We start from the raw sequence: 22120 nt of genomic DNA on the forward strand, positions 1-22120 counted from the left end.
TCAGTTGAAATTATTTGATTAGCTCATTTGTAGAGATCACACAATGATCAGAGAAACAGGAGAGACGGCTCGCAGAACCCAGATGAACAGTCTGATACGTCTTAATCACCGGATGTGCGGTTGTTACAGAGCAATATCTGACCACTGGATGGCGAGTATTCCATAGAGCAATAAATCTCAGTATCCATCTTCTCTTTGGACACTTTCACTCTTGGATTAAATTAAACATGGCTGAATGTGAATTGTGAATTCACAATTGTGAACAAATGGCATCTGTAACTGAAAACTATTGATTTTGAATGATGCTGTATCCAGATGCTGCGGATGACATCAGCAAAAAGTTACCGAGTGCACCTTTGAGATATATATATATATAGATAGCATTCATATGCAGTGCATTCATAAAGTATTCAGACCCCTTCATTTTTTACCCACATTTTGTTATGTTGCAGACTTATGCTAAAATGCTTTTTAAAAAAACAAAACACACATCAATCTACACTCCATACCCCATAATGACGAAGCAAAACCCAGGTTTTTGATAACTTAGTGTAACACAGTTAAAGGATGGGAAAGGAGGAGGCGAGAACCGGCTTGACGATATAAATCATAGTTTAATGGAAAACTTAAAAGACAACACAAACACACATGACGGACATGTCCGTAATTCTCTCTCTCTCGAACCATCGTCACCGGCCGCCTTTATCCCTCGCGCGCCTCATCAGGCTGATTGGGGACCGGGCGCGCGATATTCCGACCGGCCCCGCCCCCCTCCGCTCCACACTTAGCAAATGTATTAAAAAGAATAAACATAAATATCACATTGACATAAGTATTCAGACACTTTAGCTCAGGCGCATCCCTTTTTTCTGGATCATATTTGAGATATGTTTCTACACTTTGATTGGAGTCCACCTGAGGCTAATTCAATTGATTGGACATGATTTGGAAAGGCACACAACTGTCTATTTAAGGTCTCACAGTTGAAAATGCATATCAAAGCAAAAACCAAGCCATGAGGTCAAAGGAACTGCCTGCAGAGCTCAGAGACAGGATTGTGCCGAGGCAAATATATGGACAAGGCTACAAAAAAACTTGGCTGCATTGAAGATTCCCAAGAGCACAGTGGCCTCCATAATTCTTTAATGGAAGAAGTTTGGAACAACCAGGACTCTTCCTAGAGCTGGCCGCCGGGCCAAACTGAGCAATCGGGGGAGAAGGTTCTTTGTAAACTTGGTGACATTAAAGGAGGTGACTTTATGGGGATATGGCGTGTAGACTGATGTATTGATAGCATAAGGCTGAAACATTTTAAAAATGTGAAAGAAATGAAGGGATCTGAATACTTTATGAATGCACTGCATATAAATGCTATATATATATATATATATATACACATACACACACACACACACACACACACACACACACACACACCAGCCACAACATTAAAATCACCTAATATTGTGTAGGCCCCCCTCGTGCCGCCAAAACAGCACTAACCCGCATCTCAGATTAGCATTCAGAGATTATATTCTTCTCATCACAATTGTACAGAGCAGTTATCTGAGTTACAGTAGACTTTGTCAGTTCAAACTAATCTGGCCATTCTGTGTTGACCTCTCTCATCAACAAGACATTCCCGACCACAGAACTACCCCTCACTGGATGTTTTTTGTTTTTGAGTTGAAATCATGCGATTGTACAAGTTTGATCTCCATGCAGTTGCGTCTTCATATCACGCAGTCGCGACTTTATTTATTTTTTTTTATTTATAAATTTTTTATTAAGCAAACATCAAAAATATTACAACAAAATTAAATTCATATTACAATCAACTTAATTTTAACATGGGCTGACACACAAAAAGAATAATATAAGACAAACATTTTTAAATAATAATAATAATGATAAAAATAAATTACAACCTCATATGAAGTCACTAGGGTTTTAAAACAAATAAATACAATTTTATAACAAATTATATTCTTCAATTGTATCTATCAAAATCCTAGCTTTTTTATTTAAAATTTTTGACAGGGTTTTTAGGTACTGAACCAGATAATTCTTAAAAACTACAAACAGGGGATTTAAAAAAAAAAACGACATTTGTGTATAAAATGTTTGGCCAACACAGTGGCGACAGATGTCTGTCATCACTCAGTGGCGACTTTATGCCATCACTCAGTGGCGACTTTATGCCATCACTCAGTGGCGACTTTATGCCATCACTCAGTGGCGACACCATATCATCACACAGTGGCGACACCATATCATCACTCAGTGGCGACACCATATCATCACTCAGTGGCGACACCATATCATCACTCAGTGGCGACACCATATCATCACTCAGTGGCGACACTATATCATCACTCAGTGGCGACACTATATCATCACTCAGTGGCGACACTATATCATCACACAGTGGCGACACTATATCATCACACAGTGGCGACACTATATCATCACACAGTGGCGACACCATATCATCACACAGTGGCGACACCATATCATCACTCAGTGGCGACACCATATCATCACTCAGTGGCGACACCATATCATCACTCAGTGGCGACACTATATCATCACTCAGTGGCGACACTATATCATCACACAGAGGCGACTTTATATCATCACTCAGTGGCGACACTATATCATCACACAGTGGCGACACTATATCATCACTCAGTGGCGACACTATATCATCACTCAGTGGCGACACTATATCATCACACAGTGGCGACACTATATCATCACACAGTGGTGACACTATATCATCACTCAGTGGCGACACTATATCATCACACAGAGGCGACTTTATATCATCACTCAGTGGCCACACAAAATCATAACACAGATGCGACACTATATCATCACACAGTGGCGACACTATATCATCACACAGTGGCGACACTATATCATCACACAGTGGCGATACTATTCGCTATGTGCACAGGTGACGCGACGAACGTTCGAAATCTGCGTGGTGGGCGGGGGGACTTCCCGTTTAGGTTACTACCGGTATTTCCGATGTAGATGTTGTGGAAGAGTGAGTGGCAAGCTATCAGTGAGTACCGTATGTAAAATGTTAACAGTAAATAAGAAACGTCTTACATATCAGTATCAAATTGGCAACTCTAAATTACATTGTAGTGTTCCTCGATGTGCCGTTTCATCGAGGTATAATTCTGAAGTTTTCATCGTTTTCCGCATCAGCCTGAGGTACGAGCTCAGTGGCTAGTCAAGATAAGACGCGAGAACTTCACTCCTACCGATAACACCGGGTATGCAGTCGACATTTTAAGCTAGAAGATTTCATCATAACCACAGGGCGCTTGAAAACTTGTTCAAGGAGCTGTGCCATGTCTTTTGAGTGGAACAATTTTTTGTTTACCAGCGCCAAGGACTGTATTTTTCTCTATGAGCTTCCATATACTGCTTATATATTTTGTAATTTACTATGCTGTTTGTTTTTTGTATCTTGTGATATACCTTTCAGAAAATTGTCTGAAATATTGACAAAGTTTACATGTCATTTATTGTCTTTTACACTGCCAGGAGGAACACAAATACATGAGTTAATTCAGACATTTATTATACAAAGACACAAGCTGTCATACTACACTCAACAATAACATGGCTCCTATAATTGTAACATTGTGATGCAACGTTTGACATTTTGTATGAGTTATGAGTTTGTAGATAACTAGTCCACATAACTGCACATAATACAGTACTCAACAGTACTTTAATGCTTCTTTGCACTTCTGGTTGGATGTCAACTGCATTTCATTGGCTCTGTACCTGTACTCTGCTAAATGACAATAAAATGTAATGTAATCTAATAACTACTAACACTGAATTCATAATAACAAAAGGTACCTTGTATAGGTTTGTTGTTTATGTACATGTGCATTTCTTAAAGAGAACTACAGGTCCTTCTCAAAAAATTAGCATATTGTGATAAAGGTCATTATTTTCCATAATGTAATGATAAAAATTAAACTTTCATATATTTTAGATTCATTGCACACCAACTGAAATATTTCAGGTCTTTTATTGTTTTAATACTGATGATTTTGGCATACAGCTCATGAAAACCCAAAATTCCTATCTCAAAAAATTAGCATATTTCATCCGACCAATAAAAGAAGTGTTTTTAATACCAAAAAAAAGTCAACCTTCAAATAATTATGTTCAGTTATGCACTCAATACTTGGTCGGGAATCCTTTTGCAGAAATGACTGCTTCAATGCGGCGTGGCATGGAGGCAATCAGCCTGTGGCACTGCTGAGGTGTTATGGAGGCCCAGGATGCTTCGATAGCGGCCTTAAGCTCATCCAGAGTGTTGTGTCTTGCGTCTCTCAACTTTCTCTTCACAATATCCCACAGATTCTCTATGGGGTTCAGGTCAGGAGAGCTGGCAGGCCAATTGAGCACAGTAATACCATGGTCAGTAAACCATTTACCAGTGGTTTTGGCACTGTGAGCAGGTGCCAGGTCGTGCTGAAAAATGAAATCTTCATCTCCATAAAGCTTTTCAGCAGATGGAAGCATGAAGTGCTCCAAAATCTCCTGATAGCTAGCTGCATTGACCCTGCCCTTGATAAAACACAGTGGACCAACACCAGCAGCTGACATGGCACCCCAGACCATCACTGACTGTGGGTACTTGACACTGGACTTCAGGCATTTTGGCATTTCCTTCTCCCCAGTCTTCCTCCAGACTCTGGCACCTTGATTTCCGAATGACATGCAAAATTTGCTTTCATCCGAAAAAAGTACTTTGGACCACTGAGCAACAGTTCAGTGCTGCTAGCCCAGGTGAGGCGCTTCTGCCGCTGTTTCTGGTTCAAAAGTGGCTTGACCTGGGGAATGCGGGGATGTTTCTACTCCAGACTCAGTCCACTGCTTCCGCAGGTCCCCCAAGGTCTGGAATCGGTCCTTCTCCACAATCTTCCTCAGGGTCCGGTCACCTCTTCTCGTTGTGCAGCGTTTTTTGCCACACTTTTGCCTTCCCACAGACTTCCCACTGAGGTGCCTTGATACAGCACTCTGGGAACAGCCTATTTGTTCAGAAATTTCTTTCTGTGTCTTACCCTCTTGCTTGAGGGTGTCAATGATGGCCTTCTGGACAGCAGTCAGGTCGGCAGTCTTACCCATGATTGCGGTTTTGAGTAATGAAAGAGGCTGGGAGTTTTTAAAAGCCTCAGGAATCTTTTGCAGGTGTTTAGAGTTAATTAGTTGATTCAGATGATTAGGTTAATAGCTCGTTTAGAGACCCTTTTCATGATATGCTAATTTTTTGAGATAGGAATTTTGGGTTTTCATGAGCTGTATGCCAAAATCATCAGTATTAAAACAATAAAATACCTGAAATATTTCAGTTGGTGTGCAATGAATCTAAAATATATGAAAGTTTAATTTTTATCATTACATTATGGAAAATAATTACCTTTATCACAATATGCTAATTTTTTGAGAAGGACCTGTATTTACATTGATTTTCACACAAACACAAGTTTTGTACAGTCTGATACAGTAATGCAACATTATGATTAAGGCTCTGCCAGCCACACAGGAGCACTCAACCTCATAGAGCTGAACAGGAGTGGAGTCTTCTAGGACAATCTTTTAAAAAACAAAAAAGTGTGTTATAATCAGCAGAGATCACAAACTGATCAGATATCTCAAAGTCAAAAGTGCATTTTGCATTATTTTTCAAGTTAGCTACTATGAGTTAGAGAATGAGGTTACTTTAGGGTTAGTAAGAAAGTAAGTTAAACAGAACACAATATAAACAGCAAAGCAACTGTCTCAACAACCAGCTTCTGGGGTTTCATATAGGAATGGTAGGTCTACTAGAACACTAATAGGGCAGGCAAGTGTCATCATAGTGTTACCTACTTCAAACATTTGGCTAGCTAGATAGTTGTCTAAGATGTTCAACTTGTTTAGGTAATTATACATTTGTTTGCCAGTTTAACCCATCATTGCCAAATTGAAGCCCCAGAACAGAACTGGTTGGATCAGACGAACAACTGAACTGTCTTTCATCCTACTCTGATGGTGTGAGGTTTCTCATGTTTCCTCAAAGATCTATGACAGGTAGCATGGATGCTGACTCTCCCTGTCTGTCTTTACTTGATACTGGGGATAACCAAATACTGTCAATACATGTAACTGAACAACACAAGTCATTAGTATATGGGTGATTCTTAGACTATGGGCACTTTTATGTACTTTGTAACCAAAAATGTAATTTTTTAAAAATATGACCAAAGTACAATTGATATGGATTGCAAGAGTAGATTTGTGTAATACTTTTTTATATTATAATACATTACAATACTTTTTATATTTAGATTATAATATTATTTTTATTTCTAAATTATACTTTTATATTAATTGATTTCATTTAGATGAATGAAAATTCAATTCTGTTGCATCATTTATTGCTTATATTTTTGCCTTGCCATAAGTTGTGTCAGTTATTTACACGCACTGTAACCGTTCATCTGTGAGACAAATCAGTTGTATACATCAAACTCAGCACTACACTAAAAACAGTTGTGGTTATGTTTAATGGCTTTGTGAATTGAGTTTACTGAGTGTGATGAGTTTAATTGTTTTTCTAATAAACATCTCCACTGTTTCTCTACATTCACGTTAATTCATTGTAATTTCCATCACCACCCACATTTTTAAAAAATATTTAAAAAGTACTCATCACACATTAAAAATGTATCCACAATTTACTGAGATCATGCTCTACTTAATATAAAAATGCAAGTCATTTATTTTCTAATAAGCTCTTGCCCAAACCAGTATTACATTTCAGAGTGTGACAGGTGTACAGTTCACCGTTTGGTCCTTAGGGCAGTTCATTTATCTCATTGACAAATGTATAATTATTGTACATTGTGGAAAAACTGATAAAACTAGTTACAAAAATGATCCTAGACAATTCTTGACTGACATAAGTTATTCTGTTTTTAAATAACAGCATTGAGATGTGGTGGAAATGACATTTCACTGCTGTTATCTAAAAACAGAATAACTCATAACTTCTTAATTATGAGACTAACACAGTCTCATAACTTCTCTTGTAATCTAAGTTTGTCCTCTTACAGACCTTAAAACTAGACAAATAATTTAAACTTATGAGACGGTGTTACGTGACTTTTGAACAAGTTTTTTATTCAACTTCACAAGCCTAAAAGTGCCCCTTGTTGAAGAAACGCCCATACATTTATTCAATGTCAGATAGTAAAATGAACATATAATAAACCACATGTGACCAACAACTAAAATTAATCGTTTAATAAGTATTTTGTAAAGGATACTTTCTAGCCTAACGTCACCTAGCATCATCGCTAACGTTAGGGCTACAGCTAGCTAAAGACATAGCATAACTTACCTTCATAATTGTCAATGAATGAAGAGACGTATATCTTGAAACCCTTTTCCCTCTTGCTTGGGAGCCGATGATGACGCTTGAATTATTCGGTGTACGTCATTTATCGTTATCCTTGGCAGATGTTGAAGGGATCTGGTGTAGAAAGCCATGTTTATCTGGTCCTAGTCTTACCTGACAGTTACCGGCGTCGTCGATGAACCTAACGTAGCGTTAGACCGGAAATACCATCGCCCACCAGTGACGTCTGACAATCATGGAACGTTCGTAAAATCAACTAGCCAATATCATCACTCAGTGGCGACACTATATCATCACTCAGTGGCGACACTATATCATCACTCAGTGGCGACACTATATCATCACACAGTGGCGACTTTATATCATCACACAGAGGCGACTTTATATCATCACTCAGTGGCCACACAAAATCATAACACAGATGCGACACTATATCATCGCACAGATGCGAAACTATATCATCGCACAGATGCGAAACTATATCATCGCACAGATGCGACACTATATCATCACTCAGTGGCGACACTATATCATCACACAGATGCGACTTTATATCATCACACAGTGGCGACACTATATCATCGCTCAGTGGCGACACTATATCATCGCTCAGTGGCGACACTATATCATCGCTCAGTGGCGACACTATATCATCGCTCAGTGGCGACACTATATCATCGCTCAGTGGCGACACTATATCATCGCTCAGTGGCGACACTATATCATCGCTCAGTGGCGACACTATATCATCGCTCAGTGGCGACACTATATCATCGCTCAGTGGCGACACTATATCATCGCTCAGTGGCGACACTATATCATCGCTCAGTGGCGACACTATATCATCGCTCAGTGGCGACACTATATCATCGCTCAGTGGCGACACTATATCATCACTCAGTGGCGACACTATATCATCACTCAGTGGCGACACTATATCATCACTCAGTGGCGACACTATATCATCACTCAGTGGCGACACTATATCATCACTCAGTGGCGACACTATATCATCACTCAGTGGCGACACTATATCATCACTCAGTGGCGACACTATATCATCACTCAGTGGCGACACTATATCATCACATATGCAACTTCACTGCTGAGATGTAACTAAAGCCTAATGGCAATTTAAAAATGTTTTCATGGGGTCTGTAACATCTCTTTAATGTGCTACAACCATTATTGAATGTTGCCCATGCAAAGAAAGATTGGTATAGTGCAGGGGAATACACATGCAAAAGCAGGCAGACAGTAAGTTTACAAAGTGACATTTGGAAGGCAAATTAGGCAGTAATACTCTCCAAAATAGTGATATCAACGGTTATTTTGATCAGATTAAACTCTGGGAAAGACATGAACATAAATATCCACATCAGGCTGCTCACAGTAGTCCTAGACACACTCTTTCTGTTTCCAGTTTCCCTTTGCATCATCAGAACATAATTCTGCTTCAAATAATTTGTGTCTGTTCTTGTTGCTTTTAAATAAATCCCTTCTAAATATAGTTCTTCACTGGGAATATCAATTATTATTGTACCAGTCAGATTAAGTATGCATTACTTAATAGAAAGCAAAAACAAATACAACACATCGTATCTCCTACAGAGGGGTTAAATTGGGATTTTTGTGGAGAGGGAACCCTAACATCACCCAAAGTTGGGGTTTAAAATGCATTATAGAATTGCTTTGAGTTGAGCATGTGTCATGGTTGTGCGCCACTGAGAATTGAATCGAGAATGAATTGTAGATTCCAATTAAATTCCAAAATATGAATATAGGTGGCAAATGGGATGCTAAGAGTTTATTGTTAGTTCATGATTAAATAAAGTTAACATATAGAAGCTCAATGTAAAGTATTGCAAATATTTGTTTTAATGCATTGACAATTGTGACTTGGTGTGGATTTTATTTTGTATTGAATATAAATCACAGGGTGTTCATATTGATAGGATCAAACCGTAACGCACTCTACTGCACACAGGAATACACACGCAATCATATGTGCTCAGCGGCCTGTATTTGTGAGCTTTTCCCCTGTTTTCTTTCAGTAGTGTGTGTGTGTGTGTGTGTGTGTGTGTGTGTGTGTGTGTGTGTGTGTGTGTGTGTGTGTGTGTGTGTGTGTGTGTGAAAATGAATTCCTTTAACTATGGACCTGGTGTTTTTCTGTGTGTGCCTTTATACAGATGCAGAACACATGTAGCCACTCTGTTTTGTGCTGACAGCCCTTAATTTAACCAGGAGACTATTAGACTGTTCACTGCTCCATAATGATATTTAGCTCCTAATGTGCACCATACAGAAAACACAGTGATCTAAAACATAACGGAGCAACTGACTTTGTGTTAAAGGAATATTCACCCAAAATGGAAAATTCTTACAGGTTTAAAACAACATGAGAGGGAATAAATAATGACTGATTTTTCATTTTTGGGTGAATAATTCCTTTAACTTGTCGTGCTGGGACATGATTTGTGAGTGACACTGAGGTGAATTAGGAAAGTGAGGAGGTAGTAAAATATCTGTGTTACACCCTGTCAGGGGAGGGCTGAGGTGTGAGAGCATGAGGGGTGTCAGGGGGGTCAAACTGAAGTAAATGATACCTTACCAGCAGCCTGAAACAGGCCTTTTGTTGTTTAAAGAGAAGTAAAGTCATTTGTGAACTCTATCCTGCAAAGATAAAGGGCATGAGTAGAGGACATTATGTACATACTGTACCCGTAGGGTTCAACGTGAGCTTGATTTTATACATGTACACACACACACACACACACACACACACACACAGAGATTTTTTGCAAAACCTGACGTTAAAATTTGTTTTCTCAAATTGCTAAGTGCATTTGCATGCACAATCTTACATGCATTGTGCTTAGTAAGATGCAGCCTGATCTCATGCAAATTATGTGACTGTGGCAACATTATTGCAAAATGTCTTTAAGTGGTTCTTTACAAATGTCACAGCAGTTCTGAGGTGAAATGTTTACTGTGTGGTGCTAAAAGTGAGTTTTAAGGTCTATCTCATTATAAATCAAACCAAGCTCCCTACCCTAAACCAGAAACCTAAACCTAACCGATTGTGTCATAAAAAGCAAATGTGAGATGACAAATGCAATTGTGTCATTTTGTGGTGTTTCTATAACAACTTTCAGCTCACGTGGCAACTCACATGCCTTTCAGGACTCGTACCCTAGTCATTTCATCACAAGTGCAGCGCTCTTAGTTGAGCTACTGCGTAATTTGATTGCACTTGTAAATGTAGTTGGTTACGTACTGCAAATGTTAAAATGTATCGCCTTAAAAGACTTTCGCTATAGTAAAAGTGTTTAGATGTCATATGATAACATTGTAAGTAACAGGGTGAAAAGTAAATGTTTATATACTGATAATCTGCCATTTTACTCCTGATCTGTGTGAAAATGAATAAAGTCATTGTTGTTATAGTGTCTCTAGTGTTCATTTCAGTAGGAATATGCGCGATACGTATGAGGCACATAAAAATTATTTATAAATGTAGGTATAGTAACATGATTCAGGTTTTATGAACCAGGTTGACAAAATGCTAATAACTATCAAAATTCAGCTCATTATAAAAACTGAATTTAAATGTAGGAAAGTTGGTTTTGTTAATTTAAAACTTAAAAAGAGTATTAACCTTAAAACCTAGTCTGTTAGGGAGAAAATATAACTCTCTTTTAGCGCCTCCCAGTGGACATTTCACCTCGGAACTGCCTCAATATGCATAATGAACCACGTAATTTCATTTCGCTATAATGTTGTTACAGTCACAGAATTGTCCTGAGATCTGGCAGCTTTTTATTGTATATGTAAATGCACTCACTGATATTACTCAATGGGAGTAAAAAGAAAACAACAACATCAATAACAAAGGAAATTTAAAGAAACGTACAATATAAGATTAAATAGCTAAGGAAATTTTCATGACATTTCAAAAATAAACATCATTAAAGTGTTTTTAATTTATGACTGATGTATAAGAAATCACTAAGCAATGTAACATTTTTGTTATGTTTTTTGTCTTTGAGCAAAATAGTAGCAGAGACTTCTCTTGAGAATATTACTCTATGCTCACACATATGGCATCTGGAGGGTCATTCATTTCAGATCAACCACTGCTCCATCTACATGCTTTATCAACTGGACCAACCACCCCCAACCCTGCTGTGGAAACTCCAGGCAAGCCCTGGGCCCCTGCTAGCTCCCCTGAAAGGAGCTGCACAGTTGCATAACATCTCACCCTAGCCAAGCAAACGCAGCACCCAGAGTGAGTGTGAGGGGAGCATGTTAAGCAGGTTCTCACAGCAGGTCTATATATTAGATATGGTCCACAATACAAAGTGTCAACAAACCTAAACAGTGAACGTGTGCATTCAGAAATGTTATCAATCTTCATAATTATGATTATTATGTAGAAGTGCCAGTCAGGGTGTTTTTCAAAGAATTTAATAGTGGGCCTCGCTTCTGATAAAACACTCCCAAAAACATTTTGCACACTTTCAACAACCCCCAAACTTGGCAGACATGTAAATTAAGTCAGTGAAGTAAAACAAAAAAGTCAAACAATAAATAGAGCTATAAAATCAACATTATTCATTAAATGATATGTTGAACAGTTTGCAGATGATAATCAATATATGTGTCATTACAGCAAATGTACTGTTCTTTATAAAATAACCATATCTACGGCACATTTCTCTTTCATTTTCATACAGAAATCAATGGGTAACTATTAACGGGATTCGTTTTATCCCATTCTAAACCATGTCCACAGGGGAAGAGTATTTCTACAAATTTGCACAGACAGACTTGGCCTACAAAATTGAGAATGAATTACCCATAATTATTTATTTTAAATTCTTATACTTATATATATATATTATATATAATTCTTAATATGACATTTTTGTTCTCAGTTCTTATAAATATCAGTTCTGATTTTTCCCTCCATGATTAATTCTAATTTTTCATTTCAGATTTTAAATGGTAATATCAGTTCTTCTTTATTTGCACATTATTATACAATTTCAGATCTTTTTCTCCCAATCTGGAATGTTCAATTCCCAATTTTTATCTAATTCCTCATGGTGGTGTAGTGACTCGCCTCAATCTGGTTGGCGGAGGACGAATCTCAGTTGCCTCCGTGTCTGAGACAGTCAATCCGCGCATCTTATCACGTGGCTTGTTGAGCACGTTACCGCGGAGACCTAGCGCATGTGGAGGCTTCACGCTATTCTCCACAGCATCCATGCACAACTCGCCACACACCCCACCGAGAGCGAGAACCACATTATAGTGATCACGAGGAGGTTACACCATGTGACTCTACCCACCCTATCAACCAGGCCAATTTGGTTGCTTAGGAGAACTGATATTATTAATATCAGTTATTTTTTTATTTGCCCATTATTAATAATTCTCAGTTCTTAATATTATTATTTTTAATTTCAGATCTTAATTATTAATATCAGTTCTTTTTATTTGTATTTAGCACCTCCCCTGATAAGAACACACACACACACACACACACACACACACACACACACACACACACACACACACGGTCTAGGCCCTATGAAAAACAAATCTAGGTTAGGTTGCTTTTGTTAAAGGGAACAATATGTCTTTAAATCTGAATTTGTGATACCAACTCCAGTTCTGTACTCATCTAATTTTAGACATAAATTGTACTGTACTGTATACATCAGTCCTAAAAACAGCACTGTACAGAGCACGTCTTAAAAACACAACAGCTAGAAAGTGTCAATGTGGATACTGTAGTTATTCATTTGACAGGCATTTCAAAAACATGTATGAAGTGCAGAAGAAAAGTGACTTTTGCATGCAATTAGGAGTTGCAGTTGCTTTTAGTGTGTCAGAAAGGAGGTGATAATTGAGGGAAAAAGGCAAACACTGACCTTTGCTCTTCTTCCATCTCTTCCTTGGCCATTCTCTTCTCAAACTTGGTGGTTCTCTTCTTACCGGGCACAACTGCGGGGGTCTCACCCTCATCTGTCACAGAGGCAGCTGCAACATCTACATACAAGAGAGATCAGTTTTGACATTTAATGGTTCACCTACTGTCTGATGCATATTGCAAACAAAACTGGGAAGCATTTTCTCAACTCTCACGGTTTCAGTGACAACAAGCCGATTCAGGTCATATTGCAGCATATTTAACAACCTAGCACTCAGATCTGGTCTACAAGATCAGGGCCATGTGGCATTTCCTAATTTGCATTATTAATTTACTGAAGTGGGTGCTTAAACTATGCTGACAGCATGCGCTAATAAACAATGCTATCAGCGCACAATTCATAGTTAATTAATTTCCAGCCCAAAATGTGAAATATATACATATATATATAGATAGATAGAGAGAGAGAGAGAGGCACTAAGTGGCAAGCATGATATCAGTTAGCATAAATGCATATTAAGATATGTCTGTGAATAATTAGTACTCGTCACTTTAGACGGACAAAATTGTAATAAAGTCTATGCACATTTTATTCACTTCTTCAGCCTGATCTCATAAAATTAGATAAACTCTCCACTGAGTGGCACTCAAAGCGAGTTAAATGTCAACAGATGAGGTATTTAAGGTTAGGGTTTCTTCCAGTGTTTCCAATTTACCAGGAAACCGCAGTGATATGTACAGCAAACCATATAAAATGCCTTAAAAAATGTAAGTATTCTTATGTGATTCTGTGAGACCAGGTTGTATTTCTTCTGGTCTTTTCTGTAAAGTTGTTGTTTTTTACAATTTTTACATACTGCTCGTTAATAAACAATTTCAGATAACCCTACCCCTAAACAGTACAAAAAACAAAATAAACAGTGGCTTTACACTTTACATTTCAATCAAACAAAATGTTCCTGTCTTAGTGGGTGATTCTTGGCTAGAATATGCTGAAAAGTGGACCAGACTTGATCCAAGTACAAAAAGCTGGTCAGTTTTGCTCCATCTGATCAGATGACCGTATAGGACGGATAGAAGTTCTTACGTGACACTGTGCCCTGTTCCTAACCCAGATTATCATGCTGCCAGTTCTAATCTACTTGCAAGCATGTCAAGTCAATCGTACAGACAGCTGGGAAGTCTTTATATTCATGAAAGGATAAAAGCTGTTCTACATCTCTTTATGACCTAAACATTTTTATGCAACCAGCATTCAGTTAATATGTTTGCTAGTTCAGTTCAAATTTAATTGGGTCTTTGACCCAGCGACCCAAAGGTCACGTATGTTTTTTTAAGGTATGCTGACCTTTTTTTAAGGTATTTTTACAGGCAGTTTGTGTTAGGCATAGAACTGAGCTGGCAGTAATGATTCTATACATTGCAGGCCTGTTTTACATGTGTAAAAAACAAAAAAACAAAACAAAAAGCAAGACAGAATGAAAAAAAAAAAAAGAAAGAAAGAAAGATCCGGGTCGAGACATGTTTAAAACACTAAAGAATCTTTAACTTGACATAACATCTTATAAATGTGCCAAGATGCACCACAGTGGTTATCTCTCACTGATGTGCAGCTATTAATCGCAGCATAATCTGCAACCTAGAGGCCAATGCACCGCTGGCAGAACAAAGAAAGCGTCTGACCAGGACCCAGCTATACACGGGCGTCAATTTACATCCGCACAGCACAAAGCTCTAGTGTGTTTGAGTGTGTTTATCTTTGCGAGCACTCCCAGCTCTGCTCTGAAAATACTTGCTCTTATGTAGCATAATAAAAGCTGATGCCCAGGGCCAGAGCAGAAATGAAAATAAGTGAATAAAAGATTGAAGAATGGAGCCAGGATTCAAATAAACTACACCAATGCATGCGAGAGCAGACATGACACCCATAAGAGCACAGAATGGTAGTTTCAGATAAGACTCTGAGAGGGGAAATTTATTTTCAAATTGCGCCTGCTGACAGCTTCATTAATGTGCACATGCTGTCTGCGTTATTTAGCATTCAATTCACTAAAAAACATTTTTTTTTTAAATCATGTAACACGGCAAAAACACATGCACACTGCATTCAGGGTTATTATAGATTTTTTATTTTTGTTGTTGTTGTTATATTTCAATTTGTTTTTAGTAAGATTTAATGGTGCATAAATAGTTTATTTCCTTTTTTTTTATTGGCTCTTTTCGTTTTTATTTAGTTTTAGTACATTTTTAGTTTTAATACATTATAACACTACAAAATATCTGTAACACTTTAAAATAAGGTTGCAAGTTTAAGTTAATTAGTTAACTAAATTAGTTAATGAACAAACAGTGAACACTTACAGCACATTTATCTCAGTTAATGTTAATTCCAACATATACTTGATTTTAACATTTAAAATGATGTTAATAAATGGTATATTTAAACATAAGTTAATGCATTATGAACTAAAATGAACACGAATAAACATCTATAAATGACCATTAAACCAGGTAAAAAAAAAAATGTGGTAAGACTTTACAATAAAGTTACATTGTTAATGTATTAGGTATAAACTAAAAATTAACTAATATATATATATATTTATTTTTTTACAGCATTATTATTATTATTAATCCAAAATAGTGTTAATTTATAAAAATACAATTGTCCTTTGTTAGTTCATAGTGCATCAAATTAGGTTATATACAATGTTTTATTTTAAAAATGTATTCGTATATGTTGAAATGAACAGTACACTAAAACAATGTCCATGATTTTAATAGTAAAAGACTGTAAAAATGCTACAGTAAAAAAACGAATTGGTTAACTAGTAGTTACAGTAAAATATACGTAATTATTTTTTGTATATTTAAAAAGACGGTGTGTGTTTATTGTCATTGTGCATTCAATTGTTGTAAAAATATATATTTTTTTAGATATAAAAAGTATGATTTTTCTGTATAATTAATGTTTAAAATGTATATTATGTACGTGTACTTTTTATGGTAAATTGTTGTTACAATTACTTAAAAAACAGTAATCGGGCATTAAAAAAAAAATGTTGCTCCTGGAAGAGCCACTACTGATGAACTTCATGTCATCATTTGCTCTTCTGTAATTTTTACAGTGATTAACAAGACAATATAAAGTAAAAAGCAGATTATTACACTTTCAGAAGGTTCATATATTAAGTTTATCATTTAATAATATAATGACGGTACTGCACCGTAAAATATACCATAAAAACAACAGATTTAATCTGTAAAATGTACAGGTTGTTCTTTAAAGTTGTTTACATTTTTACTTTATTTTTTACATAATTATTCTGGCAACCACAGCTGCCAGGTTTTGTTTTTGTAAAAACAACTGGATTTTCTTTTTTTTTTTTTTTTTACAGTTTAACTAATATTAATAAATACTTAACAAGTATTGTTCAGTGGTGGTTCATTTTAACTATTGTTATTAACTAATTTTAACAAATGGAAAATTATTGTAGTATTACCAAAAATGCTTTAAAAAATTTATAACACTACAATAAGGTTCCATTTGTTAACATTAGCTAAAATGAACAATGAACAATACTTGAGCATTTATTAATATTAGTTCATGTTAATTTCAACATATAATACATTTTTTAAATCGAAAGTTGTATTTGTTAACATTACTTAAAGTTAATTCATTAATCTTAGATTAATAAATGCTGTAAAAATATATTGTTCATTGTTAGTTTATGATACTAATGTTAACAAAAGGAACCTTATTTTAAAATGTTACCAAAAATACTGTTTGTTTGACGTATTTAGTAATGTTAAGAAGTACAACCTTATTGTGAAGCATTAACCTGCATGTGATAACACTTAATCAGAAGCTACTCTTAAAATAATACCATCATATATAAAATATGTATTTGGCAAATTCACCACAACACAGCACTTTTGACATGAAGGAAATGTGAAGTGTGCAAATGTGCAAATATTGGAGATGCATATACAGTAGCTTTCATTTAGCAGTATCTACTTCAACATCTTTTATTTGCAATTATTTGCCATCATCGCTTTGCTGCTTTATTTTGGTGTCGTCCAGAGCACGCCTCCAGATTTACATGCCTTTCAACATCATGTATGCTGATAAAAACACAAAGAAATCAGGCTTGAGAGATTATTAATAATCCAACGATTGATTGAATCTAACTACTCCTGCGAACACTTTAAACCATGGAATTAGTTTTCACGGTTATGCCTAAACTATGGAAGTCTTCCCAGCAGTGTTCGGAACTCAGACACACTCTCTCAGTTTAAGTCTAGACCAGGGGTTGGCAACATTCTGACATGGAGTACCATTTTGTTTTCCTGATCAATGACTGTGCCGAAGCACAGCCTGCCTCGTTTATTCGTGCGATTAACCAAACGTGAAGCCCCCTTGTCTCGTGATGCGCGAATGGAATCTGTTGGGTATACTGCAGTCTCGTCACATTTTAACTTTTTGTTTAGCCTCCCATTCAGCTCATGAAAACACGCTGTGTGATCATGATGAAGGATTACATCAAGATGTAGATTGGAATGCAGGAGTGGAATTTATAAAAAATAAAAGAGTCTACCTCTCTCTCCGTTGCTGGCATGCCAGTGATTACCCCTCCGCATGCCAATGCTGGCACACATGCAGACCCCTGGTCTAGACTAAAGACTTATATATTTAGCCAGGCATACACCTAATTTATCCCTCAATTCACAGTTATACTGCTTTAGTTAGGTCTGCTGGTACCGAAAATACTTCTCTTATTCTTTAAGCATGCTTAAAAGTGAATGGCATCTACACAAATTTTATTCGATTTCTTTTCCTGTCTAAACCTCGGGATTGTATCCTGAGGTTACAAGAGCCAGCCAGATCCATCTCTGATCCTGCCTGATGTCAGACTCCCACTGTGTCGCTGAGTGATAACTAACTGCAGCATGTGCCAGCCAGACTTCACTAAAACAGACAAAGCACTGTACAAATAAATGTGACTTGTCTGATTAAAAACCTGCAATTTATTAAGCTAACCAAGTAATCCACATTCAAAGAATGAGACCCTGTTATTATTTTGGCAAGATGTGCATTGATTGCTTGCAAAAATGACTCATGTGTGACATGGAATTAAGTCCAGGCAATGATCCATAATCCCGAAGTATTATACTCCCAAAGTAATTTGTGCACCTCTAGTGACATCAAATGGAATTACAAACTTAGTCTTTGCATGAGTGGCAAAATTGTAAACCTCACCTTTAATTTCCTATAGAAACATTTTAAATTAGGTAAAAATACAAGAATATTTCAAATGTAATCAATCATTCTAATGCATCTATACCATTATTCTCAGGGACCTCTGGAGCTGATTCAGCTGCTGAAGAGGCCTCGTGGATGGGCGAAGGTTCTGCTTCAAGAGTGGGCTCAGATGCTGGCTCTGGGGCAAGTGCAGACACTGCTTCAGGGCCGGGCACCTTTGAGTCTGGTTCAGGGGTAGGTGCAGAGACTGGTTCAGGGCCGGGCACCTTTGAGACTGGTTCAATGGTAGGTGCAGACACTGGCTCAGAGGCGGGCACCTTTGAGACTGGTTCAGGGGTAGGTGCAGACACTGGCTCAGAGGCGGGCACCTTTGAGACTGGTTCAGGGGTAGGTGCAGACACTGGCTCAGAGGCGGGCACCTTTGAGACTGGTTCAGGGGTAGGTGCAGACACTGGTTCAGGGGCGGGCACCTTTGAGACTGGTTCAGGGGTAGGTGCAGACACTGGCTCAGAGGCGGGCACCTTTGAGACTGGTTCAGGGGTAGGTGCAGACACTGGTTCAGGGGCGGGCACCTTTGAGGCAGGTTCAAGGGTAGGTGCAGACACTGGCTCAGGGGCGGGCACCTTTGAGACTGGTTCAGGGGTAGGTGCAGACACTGGTTCAGGGGCGGCGACCTTTGAGGCTGGTTCAGGAGTAGGTGCAGACACTGGTTCAGGGGCAGGCACCTCTGGGACTGTATCAGGGGCAGGATCTGGTATGGTCACCTCTGGCACCGTTTTGGTCGTGGGCTCGGGGACGGGCACCTCTAGGACTGTTTTAGGGGTTGGATCTGTGACAGACACCTCTGGGATGGTTCCAGGGGTGGACTCTGGGACAGGCACGTCTAACACTGATTCAGGCTCTGGTTCTGGGACAGACTCTTTCACTGGTTCGGGCACTGGCTCTTCTACTTGTGCAACCACTGGTTCTGGTGCAGGTCTAGGTACCTCTACTTGCTCAGGCACTTGCTCTGTCACAGCGATGGGCACATCCACAAGGGCAGATTCTACGATGGCCTCAGGTACAAGCTCTGGAGTTGCCTATAAAAAGAGAGGTAGGCAGAAAGACAACAGAAATACAAATTAATTTAGTCAGATTACATGCATCTAAGAGAAAAACTAAATCAGAGGTAGCTGTATAATTGAATGTATCATGTGGGACATTTTATTGAACCCTAACAATGAGTTTATATACTGGTGCAACACAGTGCAAGTTGGCAAAAGAAAAAACTAAATGATACCAGCCACTGCAATCTGATTTCAGAACCAAGTGGTTACAACCCAAGTCAAATGAGCTCTATATGTGAATTTCCACCACTGGACAGAATGGTTCTTTTTGCGGAACAGTGCCATTCCATACCAATCCCAGCTCATAACGGTTACGGTTTATTTTTCCATTGTGGTACTGCGAAGTCTGGATTAGAATGGATTGACTGGGCAAGTGTCATGAGACACCACATCACTAAAGTTGTTCCACCAGCATGAGAAATCCATACAGGGAATGGTTTGTAATCACACCATACTGTTCTCAAGTGGAAATGCTACTGGAATCATTGCGCACCATGCTCAGAACTGTTAAGACCGATGGTGAAAGGGCTCGGGTCCCTCTATTAATGCAAGTCTAAGGAATGTTTTCACCATTTTTTTTATTTTATTTTTTTTTAGCTTTGCCAGGTGTACATCATATTAGTACTCCTCACCTCAACCACCTGTATGATTTAAAGCATCATTCATATCTGTAGCACAAACACAGCTAAGGTTTAATACTTAAGGTTAGGGGTTTCCCCCTTCTAACCACCATGAGTGGTCAAGAAGTCACTTGGCAAAAGAAAAAAACAGTTGTGGCAGGTCTATCCCCATAATATCTGAAAGTGTAAATTGGTGGTTGAGTTAAGAGCTGTCACAGGCAGAAGAAGCAGTCAAGTGGGTTTGTTGGAGGAGGTCAGTGCTTTGTCTCCGTGTCATAGACAGGTGCATGATAATGATGAGGAGGGAGAGGCAGGAAGACAGATTGCAGATGACAGCTGTCATGCAGGCAAAATACTGGGCCAGCCTCATAGGGAATGGAGCTCTGTGCAGAATGTGCTGTTGGCTACAGAGATGAATGTCTAAATTCAGTGGCTCCCAAGATGTCAAGCATTCTGTATGCAAAGTATTTTTTATGAGACAAGAATGGGATTTGTTTGCAACTTGTGAACAGGGTATGCTCGGAAATCATGTTCTTTTTATATGATAATTTGTAAATACTGTACATTGACTTAGTTATTAGGGATTAAGATTATCCAGAGAGATTACATTTCGGATTAGCTTTAGATTTATGTGATTAGTTAGGTGATACAGAATGTCAAGATGGTGAAAGTGTAACCGTGGTTGCTTAGGTGTTCTGTGTGGTTGTTTGCATGCTGCTATGCAGTTGGTAGAGTGTTCTGGGTGGTAGTAAATAAAACTCTGTTGTCTTTTACCCTTGCTACATCATAAAGTTCACCCGGGCCTTATGCTGATTTCAGTGGTGAATTTGCCATTTTTGTTTTTTTTATCGGATTTTGTTACTGTAGATATAGATTTAATTGTTGGTGACTTCAACATTCATATATAATGAAAATGACACATTGGGATTAGCATTTATTGATATTCTAAACTCTCTTGGAGTCAGACAAAAAGTAACAGGACCAACTAATCGGCATAATCATACGCTAGATTTAATTCTGTTATATGGAGTTAATGTTGACGCAGAGCAATGCCACCTCGGATAATTACCTTGTCAATTGTATGCTGCGATCATTTAATGTAACTCAATCTACACCGTGCTATCATTCAGATAGAACTATTCTTTTGACCACTAAAGATAGCTTCACTAATAATCTTCCAGATCTATCTCATACACTCAGTAAACCCCAAAGCCTAGAAGAACTTGAGATAACAGAAAATATAAATGCAGACTTCTCTAACACTCTTGATAGTGTCGCCCCCCTTCGATTAAAGAAAATTTAAGAAAAAAGCCCTGCACCATGGTACAATGATCACACTCCTGCTCTCAAGAGAGCAGCTCGGAAAATGGAGCGCAAGTGGAAGAATACAAAATTAGAGTTTTTTTGCGGTAGATGAAAGTATAGTATCTGTAGCTACAGACAGGCACTAAAAGCTGCCAGGTCAGCATATTTTAGAGAACTCAAAGAAAATAACCACAACAATCCTAGGTGTTTATTCAGTACTGTGGTTAAATTGGTTAGGAATAGAACCAGATATTCAACAGAAGCGGATATTCTGTCGCAGCACAAGAGTAATGACTTCATGAATTTCTTTACTGATACATTTTAAATAATCAGAAATAAAATTGGAATTATGCAATCATCTGTCATAGCACCTCAGAAAACAGTGTCTAATAATTTTCTCACGTGCAACTTCAATCCTTCGCTGTCATAGGTAACGAAGAGCTAACA

General features: G+C 38.0%; 1 protein-coding gene across 16 annotated transcripts in view; it reads right to left on the minus strand.

The window, feature by feature from the left end:
- LOC127647564 (uncharacterized) overlaps window positions 1-22120 on the minus strand; it is a 64071-nt gene that overhangs the window by 6228 nt on the left and 35723 nt on the right. For 3 of the 16 annotated variants that reach the window (XM_052131880.1, XM_052131871.1, XM_052131876.1), the window contains 2 exons: window positions 18725-19721; window positions 13381-13498 (listed from right to left, as the gene is read on the minus strand). In XM_052131880.1, the coding sequence (XP_051987840.1) occupies window positions 13381-13498; window positions 18725-19721 (1115 nt within the window). Of the gene's footprint in view, window positions 1-10052; window positions 10115-13380; window positions 13499-18724; window positions 19722-22120 lie in introns of all 16 variants that reach the window. The other 13 variants (XM_052131879.1, XM_052131886.1, XM_052131883.1 and 10 more) reach the window with 13 other exon arrangements.

The sequence above is a fragment of the Xyrauchen texanus genome, chromosome 8, assembly GCF_025860055.1.
Source record: "Xyrauchen texanus isolate HMW12.3.18 chromosome 8, RBS_HiC_50CHRs, whole genome shotgun sequence".
NCBI classification, from domain to species: domain Eukaryota; kingdom Metazoa; phylum Chordata; class Actinopteri; order Cypriniformes; family Catostomidae; genus Xyrauchen; species Xyrauchen texanus.